The sequence below is a fragment of the Lathyrus oleraceus genome, chromosome 4 (assembly GCF_024323335.1).
Source record: "Lathyrus oleraceus cultivar Zhongwan6 chromosome 4, CAAS_Psat_ZW6_1.0, whole genome shotgun sequence".
In the NCBI taxonomy this organism is placed as follows: Eukaryota; Viridiplantae; Streptophyta; class Magnoliopsida; order Fabales; family Fabaceae; genus Lathyrus; species Lathyrus oleraceus.
This window is the reverse complement of record NC_066582.1, coordinates 487091940-487115746: the sequence shown is the minus strand read 5'-3', so window position 1 is coordinate 487115746 and position 23807 is coordinate 487091940. Positions and strand designations below refer to the sequence as shown.

Sequence of the window (23807 nt, the reverse complement as noted above, 5' to 3'; positions counted from 1 at the left end):
TGCTGCTACGGTTGTTGTTCTCTCCACTAGGATCGTTCTCCTCAGCAGAATGGCGTGGTTTTTCCTCAGCAAGTTCCCCGAGTGGAGCGGGTCTCATGAAATACATCTCCAGCAGTGATTCTCTTACATATGGATTGGTTGGGTCGTCCCTAATGGAGTAGCATTTATTTCTCCAGCAGAGTTCATCCTACCAGTGGATTGGACGGGTTTCTGTAGAAGACTGATATCGGCATCCCCAGCGGAGTTGTGACTATTTTCCAAGTCTGAAGCTGTCTTCCCAGCAGAGGTTGTGTTGATGGTTCTTCCCCAGCAAGGTTTGTCTTTCCCCGGCAGGATGGAAGTTGACATGGTTATAGGATCCCCAGCACAGTTCCTGGAGTTCCCCGGTGTTGTCTCTGAAGGAGACGTGTGTTTATGCGTTCATCATTTAGATAAGCATAGCATATTGCATCATTAGTGCATAGCATTTCCATGATCATGGGGCATTGTGTAAAACAAGAAAAAACTCATGCATCAACATAGCAAGCATATCCATTAGCCCTAGGCCGTGGTGACCAGCCGAGATTGGATTGTTGGAAAGAGTTTAGCATCGCGCCATTGGATCGGCTTCAGAATTGGGTTCATCAACATGGTCGAGAGGTTGGTGTTTTCCGAACAAGTGATTCCTCGGTCGAGTGGGTATCCCCATCAGTGTTACTCCCAATTGTTAGCATCTTGCCAGCTTGGATCTTTTTTCCTTAAGCAGATATGGGTGTGTCTGATCTCTCCATGTAGAGTCTACCCCTTAAGCAGAAAGTGTCAATCTTTTCCTGCCATTTCCCCACTGAGATACATCCTCATGGATGACGGTTGCTTCCGTTCCCTCCCTAATGGGATGGGTTTTCCCTATTGAGTTCTTTCCTCATTAGGATGAGTCTTGATTCAGTCTGCCTTTTGGATCGATCCTAAATTGGCTTCTTGCTGACTGTCTCCTGTGTTTCCCTGGGGCATAAATGAATAGTCGCTCACTAATCGACACTCATTCATCTTATCCTCAGCGGAATCTGTGGCCTCTACCACCAAACCGGTAGTTGTAAGTCCTATCTTTGTGGTTTTCTACCCACTAGCTGGTAGTTGTAAAATCCCACTTTCCTCCCCTTGTTGGAATTAACCCTTTGTGCTCATCCCGATGATGACTGGTTACTTTTCCGTGGTTTTCTGCCTACTAACCGGTAGATGTAATCCCCTCTGTGCAGTTATCAGTATCCGGTTTGTGATATTGATATTCTTTCCCCTCTGGATATTTGCCTTGATCAAGCAGTATTGTCCCCATTGGGTCTTCCCCTTCTTTTTGGATACTCGCTCCGAGTAAGCAGCTTTATCCTCTTTTGATCGGTCATCTTTTGCATACCGAGTCTGGTACCCAAATGCCTTTCTTTTCGGTCGATTATTCATTTAACAACCTACAACCCGGTTATGGATAATCTTCCATGCGAGTGTATTATCTACGTTTTGACGGCTATAGATAATATGTCTCACGTTTTTCCGGTATTCAGACCGAAGGAGTTTCCGACGATCAGGTCGATGTACTCATGGCACAAGGCCAATTTTCCGGTATTCAGACCGAGGGAGTTTCCGACGATCAGGTCGATGTACTCATGGCACAAGGCCAATTTTCCGGTATTCAGACCGAAGGAGTTTCCGACGATCAGGTCGATGTACTCATGGCACAAGGCCAATTTTCCGGTATTCAGACCGAAGGAGTTTCCGACGATCAGGTCGATGTACTCTTGGCACAAAGCCAATTTTTCGGTATTCAGACCGAAGGAGTTTCCGACGATCAGGTCGATGTACTCTTGGCACAAAGCCAATTTTCCGGTATTCAGACCGAAGAAGTCTTCCTCCTCTCCGTTGGTGTCGATAAACGTCGAGTTTTTCCCAATCATCCGTTGATGACTTGGTTGTGTTCATTCTCCCAAGTAGAGTTTTCTCCTCTCCGTTGGTGTCGATAAACGTCGAGTTTTTCCCGATCATCCGTTGATGATTTGGTTGTGTCCTCCTTCCCAAGTGAAGTATTCTCCTCTCCGTTGGTGTCGATAAACGTCGAGTTTTTCCTAGTCATCCGATGATGTCTAGTTGTACCCCTCTCCATGCAGAGTTACCTCTCCGTTGGTTTCGATAAACGTCGAGTTTTTCCCGATCATCCGTTGATGATTTGTTTGTGTCCTTCTTCCCTAGTGAAGTATTCCTCCTCTCCGTTGGTGTCGATAAACGTCGAGTTTTTCCTATTCGTCCTATGACGTCTAGTTGTACCTGTCCCCACGTGGATTTACCTCTCCGTTGGTCTTGGTAAACGTTGAGTTTTTCCCATTTCGTCCGTTGACGTATGGTTGTATCCCTGCCATTCATTCATTAATGTCTGGTTACCTCTCCGTTGGTCTTGGTAAACGTCGAGTTTTTCCTAGTTGTCCGTTGGCATCTAGTTGTGATTTCTTTTCCCATTCATCGTCATTGCGATGTCTGGATGTGGCTGTGCCCTTGAAAAAAAAAAAACCAAAAAATATACCCAGTAATAAATATCAAATCCCAGTGGACGTTTCCATTGGTGGATCCCTGTATTGTGCAAATTCTACGGTTCTTGGTATTCAATCCCTGTTTACCCTAAAAGTCTGACAGCCGTTGCTCTCATCCATTCGGGTTCCCAGCTGATTGAATAGGGGCAGCTGTAGCACCTCAAATTTGCACCTATCATTGTACATACATTTTCATATTAGGTCATAACATATCATGGTCCATTGCATAGCATAGCATTGCCTCTTTTGCCTCAAGTGCAAGCCAATCAAGGAATTAGGTCAAACTGATCAGGAGATCAGTCAACCAAGCAAGCAAGTGCATTTCTCAAGGAGCCAAGGCCTTAGGGTTTGTCCAACAAGTTCACATGACTTGGAGGTCTATTTGAAGTGTTCAAGTCAAGGGTTGAAGGCTTGGAGATCATCAGTTCATACACAGTCAGCCAGAAACCCTAAAAAGTCAACAGTCAGTCAAAGCAGTGGATGGTGGTCATTCTTGTGGAATTTGGGCACCATGATCAATAATCAAGAGTCCATACAACTTGGGACATCATTTGAAGTCAAGGTCTCAAGGAATTAGGGTTTGGAAGTCATCAGTCAATGCACAGTCAGCCAGAAACCCTAAAAGTCAACTGTTGGTCAACTGTCCATTTAATCAGTGATTTGATGAATGGAAATGGTTTGAAAGAGTTCATTCATGTCCAAATAGTCATCATACATCATGCCAAACACCATCATGGAAGAATTTGAAGCCAGATCAAAATTTCCCAAAATGGAAACTGGGCCTGTAACTGAAACCTGTCATAAATGGAAAGTCTTGATCCTCAAACTTACATCATGATACAAGCCTCAAATGAATTTTTGCCCAACATGAAAGTTGAAGATCTTGTTCTCCCATTTCCAAAAAGTCCAAGAACTCTTAATTCCCATGTGTGGTTGGCAAGTTATGATCGAATCGATTTCAGAAAATCTTGAACTTCAAAGGGCCATATCTCCCAAACCGTTTGGCCAATTTTGGTGGGGTTTTTTCCTACAAGTCACATTTGATCCCCTCTTTCCAAAAATATAAATTTCATGAGCCAAAACTTCACCAATCAAAATGGCATTTTTTGACTTATCTCATTTAAATTCAAGTTTGACTCAAGTTTGACTTTTTGAATTAAAAGTTTTCAGCACATTTGGCCAATTAGGAAGTGTTTGGAATGTCATTTGAAATGTGTTTGCAAGCCCATTCCCATGAAGTACACAGCCCATGCTAGCTTGCTTGAACATTGGAAGAAAAGTACACTTTCACCATATCTCTCCACAAATCCATGGACCATACCTTGTACATCAAAATAGCAGATTTTTATCATGATTTTCTGTCATCTTGAAACATGATTAGCAGCTGCAGACAAAAAAAAACCAACAGAACTTCAACTTCATTCTCTCAAAAAAAATCACATTTTTCACACTTTTGAAAAACCTATCCAAAACTTCAAAAAGAACTGAGTTTGGCCATGGATTATTTCACCAACATAGCAGTATTAGACATGATTTTCTGTCAAATATAAACCTCAGTTGCAGCCAGAATACAGAAAATCATTCACTCACTAAGAAATCACATTCTTGGCCATTTTCAAAAACCAGTCAAAACTTCCAAAGAACAAAACTTTGCCTTGCCAAAAACAACATTCACACAACATTTTGAACTGGTTTTCATCAGCATTCCCCAGCTGGAAGGTCATTTTCCATGACTGTTTTTCTTCACCTTCCTTCCATGACAGTCGAGTTCTAGACCTTTTCCAACATTCCCGAGCCAAACTCTTTCATTCATTCACCATTGGAAGGCTTATGGAGCATCTGTTTTAGGCCAACAACATCAAACAACAGCTGTACCACAACTGTTTATCAAATTTGGTAAAAATTCGATCTCCCTATTTTGTGAAATAAATGCATGCTTTAAGAAGGTCTTTTTATGCTGAGCGTAACGGTGGTTTTAGTTTTGCAAATGGTTAAGTATTTTGAAAGATATGATGACATTAAGTTTGATGATGAAATATGTTTGTGTTGTGTTTGTCCTTGTTGGTATGAGTTAATGAACATGAAGGTTGGATTATGGATGTGCGTGTTTAGATGAACATTTTGGTGTATTTGTTTTGGATTTTGGTTGCAATTATTTTCTGTTGGAAATTACAAGTTGAACGTGTAAATGCTGGAATATTTGTTTCTGCAACGTGAATTTTGGTTGGATTATGGATACTGCATATTTGTTTCTGCAACGTGAATGCTGGAATTTTTTCCTGTTACTGTTGCCAAGCCATTAAATAAATGCCAAAAAGAAGGCCTGGGGCGAGGGGGATTTGGATTCGAACCCCAGACCTTTGCTTCAAATACCAAGTGTTTTACCACTGGGGCGCAATGCCAATTCATTTATTTACCGCCTTCTAAAATATATATTAAAAAAGAGCGCTGCCATGCCGTCCTGCTATTGGCCATGTTGGCGCGTTGACCGGGGCGTTGACCCCCCATTGTTTCTTTATTTTTTCCATTAATCATTTTGTTTTGTAATGTTTGTTTCATTTGCCATGCCTAACTTACAAAAATCATAACTTGTTCATTTTTAATCCAAATTTAATGGGATTTTTTGTGTTGTGTTCATCATGATCTCTACTTTTTTATCATTATTTTTCCAGAATTTTTGGATGAGTAATTTTTAAATGGTGCTAGGGTTTGTGACATGTGACCAAATTTTGTACACTTTGCCAAATCAATTGTGAAATGATGAGAATGCATCCAATGGCTCCCAAATTTTTGTGCTCAAACTAGACACACTCGTGGTGATTTTGGTGTAAAGTTTGTGAATTTATCATTTGTGGTTTGTGAGTTATGAATTTTTGAATTAGGGTGTGACAATTTGTGTCACACCATTGATGCCCAACTTCATGATTTTCATTACCATGCTTCTTGACCTCCAATTGATCTGATTTTTTGCATGAACCTACTCTTGTATGTCTAGTTTACATGTGAATTTTCCTGGAATTATTTGAGGCATTTTCCTAATTGTTTGAGATTTTCTCCCCTGCTTGGTCAAATATTGACTTTGTGTGACACATGTTCCCATTTCATTTGTGGAATTCTCATACTTTATTGGATGGACATGAAATTTTACATGAGATAACTAAACATCCTCATCTTTGCCATGGTTTTAGTCCCATTCATTTATCATATGCTATCACTGATTTATGAATTTTCTAAGTTGATGCATGTTTGGTTGATTTCTTTGAGCATGTTCAAAATGGCTTTGACTTTAAGATTTTCATTGACTGCCTTCCACTTGTCCAAATGAGATGAAATTTGACATGCTTACCATGCTGTGGGTTATGATTGATCATGATTTATTTAGTGATTTTTGGAAATGTTTGAGATTGGTTTTGATGCAAGTCTTGCTGTTGACTTCTATGAGCTTCTGTTTACCATGTTTTTGACCTAACTTGTTCATGAAATGATGATGATGATTGATATGGATGTGAAACCAATTGGGTTTGTTTCTTAAATGTTTGAACATGATTTTGGATGCTTGCCCTTTGCTGTTTTGACTTTTTCATCCTCTTTTGACCTTAGGCTTGCCCTAGTGGTCCTGTTACTCACTTTGAGCTCATGTTTTCAGGTTGACCATCAAATGGCCATCGAGACCAATTCTTTTTGATTGAGCTTGCTTGATTATCATTGACTAACTTGTGTGTTTTGTAGGTGGCTTGGCTCACATGCCTTAAGCCTTGTGCCTTGCACATCCATGTGCCTCTAATTGACTGTTGGTGTCCGTTTCTGTTTGTTTTGTTTGAAGTTGCATACTAACATCTGTTTGACTGTTTCAGGTGCTTTAGTTGCTTAGTTCCTTGTGAACTTTTTGCTTTGCTTTGCTTGTATAAGCAATTTGCATTGAGGTATGTCTCTTTTACTTCATGTAGTCTGGAAGACCTGGCCTGTTACTTGGCCAGGCAACTGTCTGAAGTCCTCCTTAAGAGGCAATGTTTGTGGATGTTTAATTTTGTCCTTGCATAGAGTCAAAGTCCTCCTAAGTGAAGAGGCAATTGGTGGAAGGTAGGGATATGCAATCTATCCCCCACTATTCAGTGTGTCATCTGCTTTGCTCACACCACTGTGTTGATGCATTGCGGATACAAACCCAAGATCTTGTGCAATTGCACAGTTGAGTCAGTTTTAAATGTGTAGAAGGGTTCCCACTTTCTGAACCCACACATTCTTGTCTTGAGCTCTCCCAGGCTGGGGATAAGAGCTGTGAAGTCTTATCTTCACTCACCTTTCATCTGCTTCACCTTAGTCTCTCAATGGCAAGGTTAAGAGCAACATTTACCCAGTTCCAGAGGTTTGTTTGTTGAGGTTGATATGACCCCTTGACTAAAACCTAACCCTTGTTTGAGCCACTTGTTTGTGTATAGTGTGTGCTATCTGTGCAAGTTAGGATTGTTTGACTTGCTTCCTGTGCAAGTTAGGATTAGTTTAGACTTGCTTCCTGTGCAAGTAGGTTTTGCTTGGCTTGCTTCCTGTGCAAGCTAAGTGTGTGTGTGGCTTGCTTCCTGTGTGAGCCATGCTTAGGATAGGTTGGCCCTTGTGCCATTTAGCTAGAAACCTTAACTTAGGGTTGATTTTGCATGACAACATCTAGGCTCGAGTCGTAGTCTCCCTAGAGTTGTGTCTCCCTCTGTTATCTGGTTAGGCTAGTCCTTTATCCCTGCGTAGGGGAACTACATCGCCCTGATCTTCATACCAGATGAAGTATGTAGGCAGGAGATTGAGCTGATCTCTCCGGGCGCCCTTTTTCTTTTTGTGTGTGTTGTCTGACCTTTGCTAGGCTCGAGTCCCTGACTCCTTAGCATTTGCTGTCTGTCTGTTTGTGTGTGCTTGACAGTTATAGGCTCGAGTCCCTGACTCCCTATTGACCTGTTGTGTTGTTGTGTGCTTGGAAGCTGATGTAAGTCCATCGAGTGGCATTTGGGTTCCAGTGTGTGTGTGTTTTGGTTCGGATGCTGACATAAGTCCAGTGATTGGCAGTCGGGCTCCACGTTTGTCTTTGCCTGTGTTTGTTTGTGTGCGTGTCAGCCGAGCTACGAATGCTCTGATTCTCCTTCGTCCAAGGAGATACGTATGCATAGGATGCGACATCCTAGCGAGCATGTGTCGTTCCCCAGTCCGAACTACTTCGACTCTGATGTCTATGCCTGATAGACTAAGTAGGCCCAGGATGCGATATCCTGCCGAGTCATTTCCTTGTCTGTTTTCTTGTGTCTCTTTCAGCCAGTGTGTGTGTGTGTGAGCAGTGTTTAGCAACCAATATTCCTTCCTTTTGTGCGTGGATCCCGTAGAGTACTACGGATGCGTAGGGGTGCTAATACCTTCCCTTCGCATAACCGACTCCCGAACCCATTCTCTTTGGTCGCGAGACCATGTCTTTTCCAGGTTTACTCTGAGCGTTTCCTTTCCCTCTTTTGGGATAAATAACGCACGGTGGCGGCTCTGTTGTTCTGTTTTCCCGCCGGTTTTTCGCGTGATGCGACATACTTGACTTAAAATTTTCAAAAGCCAAAAAGAACTAACTCATCCAAACCATTTTTTAGGCCTTTGTGACTTTCAAACTTAAATTTTGTTAACAACAATGTATCCACTTTGAAATTTTTACCACGAACTATGAGGTTTTGATCCCTCATTTTTAAGTTGGTACGTAGGCACAAGTCTGAAGGTCTTGTCAAACACAAAAATATAATTAATGAATTCTTTTCTCATCCCCCCATTCTATTTATTTGTAAAACATCATTTTGTACAAAAAAATACATATGCACACAAAAAAGGGCTCCCTAGGAGTAACTAGGACACTTTGGATGCTAACACTTTCCCTCTGTGTAACCAACCCCCTTACCTATAATCTCTGGAATTTTATTAGTTTTGATTTAAAAACTTCTTATTTTTTGGGTTTTGTTCGTACTTTTCCATTTTCCATTGGAAACAATAAAAACGCGGTGGCGACTCTTGTTATTTGATATCTAGCTTATCCATAGCTTGATGATCATGAATTTTCCGCTACAGACTCACCCAAACAAGTGAGAGAAACATGACATACTCACTTAAAACCTTAAGGTGATAGGTATATAGGTCCTCTTATATATAAAGTGTCCAACCTCCACACTACTACAAAATATACCTTTGATAACACCATATTACTAGGGTTGTTTAAGCAATTGTAATAATAACTAATCTTAAAGCGCCTGAGCTTATTTTTAATTTATTAAAAGACATTTCATCATGGGTTATAATAATAACTGTGGTGATAGATAAAATGTTTCATGCTTTAAATCCCAGCACAAACAATTTTTTTTTGTTTTTTCGTTACAAAAATGGCTTGTCTATATAATCTTAAAAATATATTAAAATTAAAATATCTAGCTCCACGGTTAGTACCAGAAACTATTTTGAATATTACTGACATTTTATCATGATTTCTCTTAGCAACCATGGTGATAAGTTATATATATATATATATATATATATATATATATATATATATATATATATATATATATATATATATATATATATATATATATATATATATAATATATATATATATATATATATATATATATATATATATATATATATATATATATATATATATATATATATATATATATATATATATATATATATATATATATATATATATATATATATATATATATATATATATATATATATATATATATATATATATATATATATATATTTATATATATATATATATATAAAGTGGGGTTCAACTTACTCCAAGAGTGAGCTTTTTTAACTTACTCTAAATCACAACTTTTAAATTGAATCTAATCTAATGGTTAACATTTTTATTTAATAGTAATTAACATTTTTACTGCATTAGCCATTCGATTAAAGACTATGATTTGGAGTAAGTTAAAAAAATGTACTCTTTGAGTAAGTTATCAAGCTGTCAGCAAAGAATAATCGTCTCGCTCAAAACACAAAACTCTAACATCTCTCTCTTCTGCATCCAGCGTTTATTATTTTTCTGTTCAAACATAGTTTGTGGATAGAGTTTGCAATTTTTTCGTACAAAACTGTAGTTGATGGAGTATTTGCATTTTTCCCATTCGAAAATTATAGATGAAATGAGGGTTTGCAATTTTTCCGTCCAAAAATTGTATTTGAGATAGGGTTTGCAATTTTTCCGTTCAAGAATTGCAATTTAGAGATTTCGCAATTTTCTCCTTAAAAATTGAAATTGTATGAGAGGGTTATATTTTTGTCCTTGTAAAATTAGAAGTTGAATTATGATTTTGTGAGTTTAATTTTTTAATTTTTACTTTTTTTTTTCATTTATAGATATGCTTCTGTTTGCGTCGATATTTGTTTATTTGTTATTTTCTCAACAACTGGTATCAGAGCCTGGTTCTGATCAAGGGAGGAAGGAAGAGTCTCAAAAAATTCTGATAAAAGGAAAAAAGAAGATTAAAAAAAATTGATCAAGAGAGAAAGAAGGAAAAATGATTGAAGAGTAATAATTTTACAAGTGTGATGATCTTAAATGCTTTGAAGATGTAGTTGATTACAAAGTGAAGATATGTGAGACTTTAGATGAAAATGAGGATTTGTTGGGTTAAATAATATACTCATCTAAATCCCACATCGGATAGTTGAAATAAAATAAAATTAGAGTATTAATATAAATAGAGATAGTTAGTTTGAGTTTTTCACACAACAACAAAATGTAGTATATCATGTGTATTGAGGATTTGTATAGTTGTATGTTTAGAGAGGGTTTTCTATTTTTTCATCCAAAAATATTTTTTTCAGAGGGTTTACTATGTTTTGTTAAAATAGTTCGTTGAGAGGGTTTACTATTTTTCCGTTCAAAAATAGTTTGTTGAGAGGGTTTACAATTTTTCCATTCAAAAATTATAGTTAAGAGAGGGTTTGTAATTTTTCCGTTCAAAATCGCAATTATATGAGAGGGTTTATAATTTTGTCCTTGTAAAATTAGAAGTTGAATTATGATTTTGTGAGTTTAATTTTTAAATTTTTGCTTCTTTTTCTTCTTTAATGGATATGATTCTGCGTGCACCGATATTTATTTATTTGTTATTTTCCCAATACTCGTCTATCTTCTTCTTCCACATACCTCGTCTTTCATTTTCTTCATACTAAAAAGTAATCAAGTTCAACACTGCTTCTTCTTTATCTTTCTTCTTCTTCTTCTAAAAGGTAATCATGTTATTCATATATCTTCTTCTATTTTCCTTTGTATAGGTTCTAATATTCATATTTTTGAAGAACTTTCAAGGTACGCCATTCCTCCGTACGCTTTCTTTCATTTCAATTTCACATGATTTTCGTGTTTTTTGGGTTGTCTGTACTTGGATCTCTGTTTTTGAAATGACCAATTTGAAGGAGAAGAGCGATCCAAAACGCAGCAGAATTTAAAAAATTTCTCCTTTAGTGATCCTTACGAATGGGCATGATCAATGATAGAATCGTTACCTCTTGTGGCGATTGAAACCTTTGATGCAGATCTACAGAGTGATCACGAACGTTGAATGGTAACAACGCCTCTACTCAGTCCACACGAACGGATTCCTTCAATCTCAGTGCTAGTTGCTACGAATGAAGGCTTTGAGTGAGATAGAGAGAGAGAGAGAGAGAGAGAGAGAGAGAGAGAGAGAGAGGGAGAAACGAAATTACAAATGCACAAATGCTTCTACACAAGGGTTCTATTTATAGAACCACTTGTATGGGTTGCAAGCTAAAAAGCCCACTTAAGTGTATGTGGCCCAGATCTTATGATATGCCAAAATCACTTAAGTGTGTGGTACCTTACCATATTTCGTATTCTACTTAAGTACATCGTACCTTACGATACTCTATAATTACTTAAGCGCGTCGTACCTTACGGTGTTCCTTAGTTACTCTATCTCTCATCAATCTGTCCTTTTGTGTGTGACCCTGTAGGTTTTCGTGACATTAGCAATTATATTAAATCACGTATTTAACATAATAAACAGTGAGCGGTATCTAGCCACACATCACTGCTACCCAAGACACGAAAATGTCATATGATCTGACAAATCCTTTTGTGATAATACTTATGTGTACAATTACCCTTTTTCCCCTATATCTATATTGAACACAAGGCATAGACCGTGTCATCCTTGTCCAGTTCAATATTGGGCCCGTAGACATTTATCCTATTATGCAGGATGGACAAATTCCATCTAGGTCACTCATGTCCCTCAACATGCTTCGTGGAGTACCCATAAACTATCTGTATGGTCATCCAGTTACGGACAATGTTTGATCAGCAATAAAGCACTTGACTCTACATCTAGGGTCCATAGTGGTTTCAGGTCGAAGGATGGTATACACCATTATCACCATGAGAATAACTTATGACACTTTGCATAACATTCTATATGGTATTCTCATAGCGGGTCAATCCAGTATAAATATTACTCCTAATATTCATACCTATGTTTAAGACTTGATAACTCCTTATCCATTATCCATGAGATGTGATCATCAGTCTATATACATAACAGTCTTAATGCTTTAATGTTATCCCACTTCACAATAAAGCTCGACTACGGATACTTTAAGAATAATGTCCTTATGTTTAATGTGATCTCATGATTAAGTCACACTTGATACATTGAACGGACTATCTATTCTAGGGACTTTATTAAACAAACATAATAAAAAAAAACCTTTTATTATTAATAAATAATTCGATACAAGTACCAAAAGTATTGGCCTCTAGGGCTTACACCAACACCATTCGTGTTTAAATAGATCAAAATATAATATAAATGGGAAAGTAGTTACCATATCTGTTCCAAGTATGACCTTGTTCTTTTTATAAAAAATTCAAACTTTCCATATCTCGTTTATGTGTCAAGGAAAGGATAAAGGAAAGATGTTACACAAAACTCATTCTTATTCCGTCATCTTCACGTTTCAGGTACGTGCACGAGACTTTTCCATATTTTATTTTGTTGTTGATTTCATTTTTGTTGTTATATGTTCTATGTTGTTTAAACTATGTTGTTGTTGATAAAATATGTACGTCGTTGATGATTTAGTTTTTATTGATATATGTTGTATGTTGTTTAAGGTATGTTTTGTTGATAAATCTTGTATGTTGTTGTTGATTTAGGTTTTATTTTATATGTTGTATTTTGTTTAAGGTTTGTTATTGTTGATAAGAGTTGGACGTTGTTGATTATTTAGCTTTTGTTGATATATATTGTTATTGATAAAAGTTCTATATTGTTGATAAAAATTGTATGTTGTTGTTGATAAAAGTTGATGTTGTTAATGATGATTTATATGTTATGTGTTGTTGATTTTTAATGATATACCTTGTATATTTTAGTTTTCACTATGTTAAACCAACATTTCTATTAGATGAGTTTATTATGTCATATGTAGTTTGAGTGTTTTAACAATTTGTCACTAACTAAATAACCTTTTTAGTCGAATTATAAATTTATAATATAAAAAATTAAATAATTTTAGAAAACAACTTATAATGATCAATATTTTTCAAGCTTTCTTCCTTGCATTCTATATAACTTTCTCCATCTTTGAGAGTTAGAGTTTATTTTATTGGTTGTAGTTTTTCAATCAACATTTCATTCTTTACTAGTTAAATAAACTAGTAGAGAATGAAGTGTTGGTTGAAGAGTCACAAGCATTGAACCTAATTATAACACTTAAAAAAGCGAGCGGGATACATGGAATGAAATGAAAAAAAATCTAGAAAAACATTGATCATTGTAACCATTTATTATAATATAACTTCATTTGTCAAATTATTAATTTCTATATTACATTGAAATGTCATATGTTTAGTGAGTAGTTGATGAAATAAGCATTCCACATATCTTATAATAAACTCAAAATAACATATCACCACAGTTGAAAGATAAAACTGTAGTTAAAGGTTGTTTAAACAATAAAAATAGCATTGTTTGGTCGAACTCATGACCTTTAAACTTTTCACAACGATTATTTAAAACAACCGTGGTTACAGGTAGTGTGTTTTCCAGTTTTCTACCATGGGGTCTAGACCATAGTTGTAAATTACCCACATACAATCACTCCCTACCTAACAACAGTTTTTCAACCGTTATTATAGGTCTTTCACAACCGTGATTATAGGGGGTTTTCGCTATAGTGCCACTTTTTAACCAATGTGGGACTTAGAACTCTCACTTGTTTCTCAATATTAAGTACATATATAATGTTATGTTATGTCTTAAAATCTATTTTATTGCAAAAGTTGAAGTTTTTAGTTATGATAAAACCATTAGACGTTTCAAGAAAAACAAATAAAAGATCGTCCTTAACATATATGTCATTTTAAAGTATTTTGTTGATATTGTTACAAATATGAGAGATAATTTCTAGAAAGAGATACTTGGAGAGATTTTTTATAACGATTTATAATTCTAGTAATTTATAGATTTTTGAAAGTTATACACCCTCTGATCACTATTATAAGCAAACAACAAAAATGTTGGTTCATTGAATAATTGTTGCATCTCATATATAATAATGATTATATACATCATTTATTCAATGAATCTAAAAAGTATTTTTTACTTATAATAGTGATCGGATGGTGTATAACGGATTGGGTGATTCATGTATTAAAATTATGAAAAATTGAGTCACAAATAAGAAGAAATTAAAAAGTAATTTTATGAATTTGTTGAACTAATTTCTTATAATTTATTTATAATCTCTTGTTAATACATGATACTTTTTTTTATCAATAGTGGATTATAAAATTGTTTTTTTTCTCCAAAAGTATATAATTTTGGATCAAAGTAAATAAATGATTTTTGTATGTTAATCTCTTCTTTTATTTTATGATTATTATCTATTATCCCTGTCATATGGGTCATTTTTGAAAAATCCTCCTGTAAAAAAAAAGTTTGATAAATTCCTTCAACATTTGAAGATTCTCTCATTTTTTACCTTCATCAACCAACTCATCAAAAAAGCTAATGCAACACTATTTTTTTTATAGTTTTTTCATTTTATCCAATTTCCATATGTGTATTTTAGTTTGTAAGATGACATAAATGTCCCCAAATAAAAACAAAACTTTTAGATCTGAGAGATATGTAAGATCAATAACACATCTCAATGTCAATGGGAAACATAAGATTAATAAAATGATAATGGTCAATTGAAGTGAAAGATCAAACTCATATGAACAATAACATTTGTAAATCTTACAATCTTAATTCTTAAATGATCAACTACAAAAGTATAACTCCACAAGAATTCCTCGAGAATGCGTTTAGCTTCTTTAGGATCAACACTCTCACACTCGATTTTATACAAAGTTCCAAAGTCAAAATTAGTCACATCCACTTCCAATTTCAAACTGTTCCAAAGTCAAAATTAGTCACATCCACTTCCATTTCAAATTGTTCCAATCATAAACATTCCTCATGTTTTGAAAACCTCTTAACCCTAAAAACCCATTTTCACCCACCACCCCAAATTCCTCTTTCACCCTTTTCAGAATCCTCGACTCCAATAAACTTAGCTTCCCCGGTTCAACAACACAATCACGACCAACCTTCAGATCCAAATCCTCTTCATCTTCTTCAATGTGACTCGCACCATTGACAAGAACCGTCTTTGCTTTGAGGGAAACAACACACTGTTCGTCGTTACCGTATAATCAGAGACGAAGAACGGCACTGCGAGAAAATAGTTCAGATGCGGCGCCGTCGAAGAAGAGGTTGTGTTGGTGGTGGGTTATGACATGGAAGGGAGAGACCAAGGTGGTGATGTAGTGATGAGATTCTGCGTTTGCAAGACGAAGCTTCACTTCGACTTCCATTTAGGATGGGGGTAGAGAGAGGGAGCGGTTTGGGAAGAGATTAGGATTAGAGGCTGATGTGATTCGCTTTGGAAGATGGATGTGCGATCGAATTGATGGAGGAGAGTAGCAGCGCCAATGATGGTTGTGGTGGTGTTGGCGGCAGTGATTGTGGTGTTACGTCGACGAGTTTCTTCAAGTTCTTTCTTGTCTTCGATCTCACTTTGATTTTACATGAGTTTAATTTTCAACACACCCTTTGATTTTATTTTTATTTGGGAACATTTGTGTCATCTCATCGACTGAAATACACACGTGGAAATTGGATTAAATGAAAAAACTATAAAAAAATAGTGTCACATCACCATTTTTTATGAGTTGACCCTACGAAGATGAAAAATAAGAGAATCTTCAAAGGTTAGCGGAATTCATCAAACCTTTTTCTATCTAGAGATTTTTCAAAAATGACTTATGACAGAAAAGAGAATATATATTAACTATTTATTCTATTATCAGTTAGTTTGTCATCTGGATACACTTAATTAATAGGATGGTTATTAATTAAAATTAATTAGTATTGGTTGGTAACTATTCTTCCTCCCATACATTTTCTTTTTGTGTTGAAATATTACGTTTGATTTTTCACAATATATAAACTTCACAATAGAAAAACTTTGACCATGTAAAACTCAAATATATAACATTATAATGATAAAAAGCTTGAATTAGTGATAGATTGACTTTGATTACATATCTCAATTACATAGATAATTAAACACTATGAATAGTGTGAATGTATATAGAATGAAATAGTGGAGCCCATAGAAGAGGAAATGTCTAGGATGAGGTAGACAGTTATATCACCCCTCGTTGTGCACCTAATTCTTTGTTTATTTAACACTCTCTTCACAACTCAACTCACATGACTTTGCTGCACCATTTTGCAAGCTAAGTAACTACCCTTTTTTCTTCTAATTATTTTACTCCCTCCCACGTTCTTTTCATAATTTCATTCTTTCATTCATCGCTTTCCTTTAACGCACTTCCATGTACATGGTATAGTACGTACACAGGACGATGTGTATCTGGCTAATTCATCACCATAAAAATAATGTTATTAATTTTTCATTATTTCACTGAAATTCATGCAACTTAATTCTTCACTATTTCCCACCAATTTGGGTTCTTGCCCACAAAGATTGTTTCTTTGGTCGTAAAAATTGCTACATCATGTTCAGTTGTTCACATTCATATGCACTTTGTCTGTTAAAGCTTACCAAGTAACAATATCGAGTGAAAGTAAAAAAAAAAAAGTACTATATAAAATTGAGTAGAATTGAATCACATGAATCCGAGAGATTATTGAAATGATGATAGAGACTTGAGAGTAGTTACAACTTTTTTGATAAGGCAAAAAATCAACACAATGTTTCATGATTACTAATTGACCAAATGCTAATAGTTATCCAATATTACATTGATGAAATCTGGGTTCCATGTATTTATTTATAATGGCCCATAGGTTGTTGTGAAAGTTGTTATCCACTAGTTATAAACCTAATGAATTGAATTGTATAACAAAAAAGAACTATGATGTGTCATTTTCTTCACTTTGTTTTTTTTTTCTATTCACTTGTTTTCTTTTATGTGTTCTTTTAATGTAAATTGATATTGATTTTTTGTTATAAAATGAAGTTTTACACTCAATGTAATATTAGTAGATGTTTAGTCTCCTTTGAAGAATTTTATTGTTCTTAAATATACTTTTTTTTTATTTTTTACAAATCTGATTCTTATTAATACTACCAATTTAATTATTTTAAAATACTTATAAATAAAAAATTAGTCAAAAAATATTTTTAAAAAATAAAATATAAATAAATTAGTATATTAAATGGATGAAATATAATAATAGAGTTAAATGAATATAATTTGCCACACTAAGGTTGAATCCCTAACAACAACAATAAATTTATTGTATTGATATTTATGAATTGAATAATTTTATTTTAAAAAATACATTAAGACATTATTCACATTTTAAGAAAATTTACCTATAAAATGAAGACATTAATTTAATAGATTTTTCTTACCCTATGTGAAAAGATAACGTGTTTATAAAACGAAGGGGAAAAGTAATTGATGATGTAAAAAATCTAAAATATTTATTATCTAAGTAATTCTTGCAAATATTTTAAAAATTAGTTTATTGATGAATGTTTAGAATCTAGTGTTCCTTTCAATAACTCTGATTCTGAAGATCATATACTAAATTATTAAAAGAAAATAAATGGCAATTCAAACATAAAAAAATTCAATTATTATTGTCCTTATTTTCCCAAAATAAAGAAGATTTTTTAATTCTAAATTTGCCAAATTCGGCAAGGAAAATAATAAAGAGTAAATACTACAACCAAATGAAGCTCTTTTGCTCTTCCCTATTTTATCCCCTCACCTTAATTCTACATTTTTCTTCTCCAAATTAAAGGAAAAAAGAGAAAATAATTATGAAATAAAAAAAAGCTACAATTCAAATTTTTATAAGACAAAAAAGAGTGCGAAAGCGAAAGATAGTTTAAACTTTAAACTTAGAAAGAACTGCACCCTAAATTAAACTATGCTACACTAGCACTCACTAGATAACGTGCCTAAACTCTGGCCCACAATGATGATGATGATAATTGATGAAATCATCTCCACCGTTGGATACGCCGAAAATTGAACTGTGAGTTAGAATTTGTTGATGCTGTGATCTTTGCATCTCTTTCTGTCTCCTCAGTTCCAGAACTTTCCTATGCGAATTCGAATGCTTCGCCGAAACGAAAGTTGGACTCGCCGCCGGTCGATACTCCGGGACCAACCTACCGGACTTAAACCTCACACCGCAAGCATTGCATAGCGTTTTTGGTCCCATCGGTCCGGTTCGCCACTGCGGCGTCTTGTCGGTACCGCAATGCAGACATTTTCTCCCCGAGCATTCTGCATTCGGATCCTCGCGCTTCTTCACCGGCATAATCTTCATCTGAGAAACTGGCGCGTCGGGGAGATGAAGTAGGCGCGTGGACCAGTCTCCTGGAGCCGCGCGTGAGCGTTTGCTCCGTGCTTTCCCAGGGAGAGGTGTTTCCGGCCGGAGAAATGAAGCGTTGCGTAAGGTTTCATCAGCGGAAAACGGAGGAAGCGTGTCGGTGGAAGAGGACGACTCCGGTGTCTGTGGTTTAACCGCGCCGGCACCGGAGAGAAGTTGCAGTGTTTTCAATTCTTCCTCCGCGGAGTATGAATCTTCCACGAAATTCGAAAGCCATTCCAATTCCGCCATTTCGTCGTACTGTTCAAGAACAAAAAATCACGCAAAATGAAAATTCAGTTTCATAATCAACAATTGAAATCGAAATTGTTCTTTCAATTACGGTTAATTTAAGCTGAATTAGTGGCATTAAGTAATTCAAGTTATTCAAATGCTGGGAAATTGTGAATTAATTACCGGAACACAGAGTTCTCCGGTTAGCTGAACATCACCGGCGAAACCACAGGGAACAATTGTGGCTGCAAAGCGGTTATCACCGGCGGAGCCTGAAGAGTTACAGCTATCAATTGCGGTAAGAGTGGAAGAGTCGGTGGAATTTCCGGCGACATTACTGTCGAAGAAACCATCAGACATAATAGCGTCAGCATTGGAGAAATCAAGCAGGTCATCAATAGCAAAAGGCTCACAGGGCTTCTGATCACTGTAACCGTGACGTTTCTCCGGTGAGAATTGGTCGACTCCGGCACCGTAGTATCCACCGACAAAGTAATCCGGTGCTTCCATTTCAATTTCAAGTACAGTTACGGTATAGAGAAGAAAGTGACGTGTGATTTTGGAGTGAGAGTAAAACGCACCGTTTTTGAGAAGAGAGAAATGAGAATTGTGTCTGAGAGAGAGGTGTGAGTGATGGTGGGGTTTTGAGGAGTAACACCAATGGCAAAATCGTAATTAATTAAAGAATGGAGCATCTTTTTTCATGCATATAGATACATGTGTTTAATAATTATTTAATAGAGGAAGTGACTTGCAAGTTCTGTAAAGTTAATTAAATCAACTTTTTTTTTTATTTTTTTCTTTATTTGTGTGGTAATTCAGATTTTTTTTCTTTTAGTTTACTGCTATGAAATTAGAGCTTTCTTTTTCTTTTTCCTTTTTTTTACTTTCTTATAATATTTAATACCTCTTTAAGACAAGTTGAAATTATTGTTGCTCTTGCTTCTCAATTCAAATTTTTCCTTGTAAGGACTGAAGAAGATTGCATGTGCGTATTCTCCGGTTGAAATTTCAATTCGTCTAGAATATAGATTAAAAAAATTATTTATAATAATGATAAGGAGTACCATTTAATTTAATTTTGATAAACAATAAAATCAGCTATTAATAAACAATAAAAGTTTAAATTTTAACTTATTTACACAAAACTGAGATTGTAAGAATTTTTTTTTTTTGTAAATTCAGCTTTTAAAAATTATTAATTTTTTAATTTAATTAATAACATATAAATAATTTTTTTTCAAACAGTTTTATCTACAACATCACATGTAGGACATTAAAATTATATTATATAATTTTCTAGTCAAAGAATATGAAAAAAAATATCTTAAATGATTAATTGTTGTAAATATATAGAAATTTAAATTGTAGTAAATATAAAAAGAAAATATATATATATATATTATATATATATATATATAATATATATATATATAATATATATATATATATATATAATATTAATATATATATATATATATATATATAATATATATATATATATATATATATATATATATATATATATATATATATATATATATATATATATACTAAATACATATTAAGAATATGAAGAAAAAAATAATTTGAAAAATTAATGTATTTAATCTTGATTTTGAATTAGATACATTTTACATATATTTTAATCTTAAGAAAGATTATAATATTCTTTTAATAAAATTTTATTGTTTTTTCATTTATTTACCACATGTTAGAATAATAACATTAATGTTGATATCTTGATGTATATACTCATTATCTCTATTTTTAAGATTTTTATACATGGATTAAGAAATAAAATATATATATTATAAATTTTATTAAAGGTGTAATATTCTTTTTTATTCTATATTTTTTTTTGTCAATTTTGACATCTTAACTAAATAAATATTTTTTAATCCTTTAATTAATTAAATAGGGCCATGTTTGTTCTTAAATTCAAATGTGTTAGTCAAAGTCAATGGAAGATGCGAGATGTCACTTAGGTGGATTAGTATTTGCATATGTGAATAAATAATATTGAGGTGAAATACTTAAAAGGACTGAGGTTTCTTTTGCTTCATTTGTTCTATTTTTGTAATAAAATGTTTGATACTTTCTTACTATTTGAATTTTTTTAGCGATATGTTTGATACTCTCTAACTCTTTGAATAAAACGAAGGAAGAACCGCAAGTTGGAGAGTTGGGAATGATTTAGAAGGTAGGAACGAAGACTAGGAACGAAGGAATGAAAGCTGAATCGAAAAGAGGAAGAAAACTTTAATGGTAAGTTCAAAGTTTAGCCTCTTTCAAATTTAGGGTTTAATAGGTTTTTAATTTTTGTCCCTTTTTAATATAAAATTTATCTGGTTTTCAATTTATTGGGTGTAATATATTTGAATTAATATATAAAATTCATAAATGTTACTCTTTTATCCACCATTACGAAATCTTTTGGAAACAAATACGAATTTGAGGACCATATACTTTTACTTCATTCTAGAATTCAAGATACTCTAATTCGTCCTAAACTCTAAAGTTGAAGAAGAAAAACTTCGGCTGCAAAAGATATATTTGATGGGGTTGCATACAAAGAAGAAGGACTAGCCCTAATTTCATAGGTTCGTAGATTGAGGAAGAAGAACGTTGAAATTGGCTCAAAAGGAATTCGAGTGGTTCAGAAGGTTTATAACATGTGATCTTACCTGACAACCATGTTCAACTTACTAGAATAAAATATTAAAAAAATTTAACACTATTTAAGATAAATGGTTCAGAAGGATAAAATTGAAGAACGGAACTCATAGTTTTTAAATTTACAAGATCAATATAAATGTGGATACCAAAAAAATTACTAAACCTTTATAATAAGAATTGTTAAGTTTTTTAAATTTATCTTAAAATCATAAAAGAAAATTGTAACCACATTAATAAATATAGCTATGGATATATTTAAATAATATAATTTGAAATTTCAGTTAAAAATAACTAATATATTTTAAATACTGTACATATATAAATAATTAATACTACAAGTAAATTTTTTGAATGAAAATAGTATTAGAAAATATAACATAAAAAACTCAAATTGATTTTATATTTAAAAACAGAGGCTAGTAGTATTGTGTTTGTTGAGAACATATAATGCAAAGATCATAAAGACACTTTTATAATTATGAAATAATTACCTTTACTTCATTGCAGAGGTTTTTTTTTATAAATTAAACATCAAATTATTTATTACTAAAGTTTTATATTTCACTCTATTACGTTATAAATTGTCAATTATAATCATACCGTGTTTAGACAAATGTTAGTGGATAATTTTTTGATTAAGAAAATGAAAAAAAATTATCATTCAAAGTAACATTTTCACTACTAAAAAATATATTTATCATAATATCTTATTACCTCGACTATCTAATCAAAAAATAGATGATATTTAGACGTCTATATTTTTTTATTAAAAGATTTTTTAGTACGGTTAATAATAATAATTGGGATGTTGCTCTATGTAAATACTTATAGATTTTGAATATCAATACCAACAATTTTTTTATTTTTTCAACATAAAAAGGAAGTGCTCCTTAATTTTTATAGTTATAGAAAAATTATAAAAAAATTCATTACGGTTGATCTTTTCAACCGTGGTTATATGGTTAATATATTTCATTACGGTTTGTCTTTTCAACTGTGGTGAAATATGTTTCTTTAAAATTAAAATATTAGATTTAGATTACTTCCTTCATAATACCAGTGTCCTAGCAAATGAACAGGCGAAAGCGAAAGCGGAACTGACGAAATTGAGTCCAAACTTCATCACCTTTATCATTTCTTGGATCGTCCAAACTTCATCACCTCTCATTCATTTCTTGTAACATCCAAACTTTAAGAAGCTAGCGTACACAAAAATTATTTCTTGGTCTCTTCCTCTACTTCAATTTACGATATATTATCTATTTCATCATCTTTATCATCTTTCGCTCGGAATTTTAGGTTTTGGTGTTGCTATATATTATATTGTTGTGAATGAAAAATGATAACAAAAACCTTTATCACCGTTCTCTATCGGTGTTTATGAACCTCTAGTATGTTATGGATTGTAGGTAGTTGCAAGCATATGTGAGAATGTGGTTGTATATAACCATAGTAGCATGTTGTTTGTGTAGCATTATTGTGTCTAAGTGATATTGAGATTATTTTTATGTTGTTGAAAATGTTATATATTATTGTTAATGAGTGATATTGAGATTGTTTTATTCTTACTGTGTTGTTGTATTGTTAAACGATTATACAAGATTTTGATATAAATTTTTGAATTTATTAAGCATCGTAATTGGATGAAAGCTGATAGAGTATGGTTGGTGTATGAGAAGGAGTTCTTGAATTTCTTGAATATACAGAACAAAATTTTCCCAACAATAATGGTCTCTTTTTTTTCCTTGTGTAAATTGTAGGAATATCAAAAAGTTTTCAAATAAAGAAATATTTCATCACCTATATTATGATGAAATTTATCAAAATTATATCATATGGATGTGACATTGTGAAATAGATAAAAATCAAAATCCGATGTCACAAATACATGAAGTTGGTGAAGATATGGATAATCGGCTAGAAGATATGATATGTGATATTGGAGAATCTTATCTTAGAAAAGCTCATGTTTATGATACTTTATGTAGTGATGAGGATACACCTTTATATAAGGGGTGCACAAGTTTTACACGATTGTCTATGATGTTAAAGTTGTTTAATATGAAGATAAAAAGTGAGTGGACGGATGAAAGTTTAATGGAATGACTTCATTTGCTAAAACAAATGCTATCAGAAGATAATATTATGTCGGATCGTTGTTATGAGGTCAAGAAGATATTATGTCAAATGGGATTTTTAGTACATTAAAATACATGCATGACGTAATTATTGGATATTATACAAGAAAGAGTATGCAAAATTGGATCAATATCCGAAACATTGTGAGTTGCGCACAAGGTGAAGGGCAATCATGGTGATGACTATGACGATGTTAGCAAGAAACGTCCTTCTGCTAAAGTGTTATGGTACTTGTCAATAA

General features: G+C 33.6%; 1 protein-coding gene across 1 annotated transcript; it reads right to left on the bottom strand.

Annotated features, from left to right (window-relative positions):
- Positions 1–17932: 17932 nt before the first annotated feature.
- LOC127076493 (GATA transcription factor 9) lies at positions 17933–19532 on the bottom strand. The gene is made up of 2 exons (XM_051018159.1): positions 18932–19532; positions 17933–18775 (listed from the first exon to the last, which is right to left on the bottom strand). Exons 1-2 carry the CDS (start codon positions 19256–19258, stop codon positions 18086–18088), a joined length of 1017 nt encoding a protein of 338 aa, XP_050874116.1. The 5' UTR covers positions 19259–19532; the 3' UTR covers positions 17933–18085.
- Between the last annotated feature and the right edge of the window lie 4275 nt (positions 19533–23807).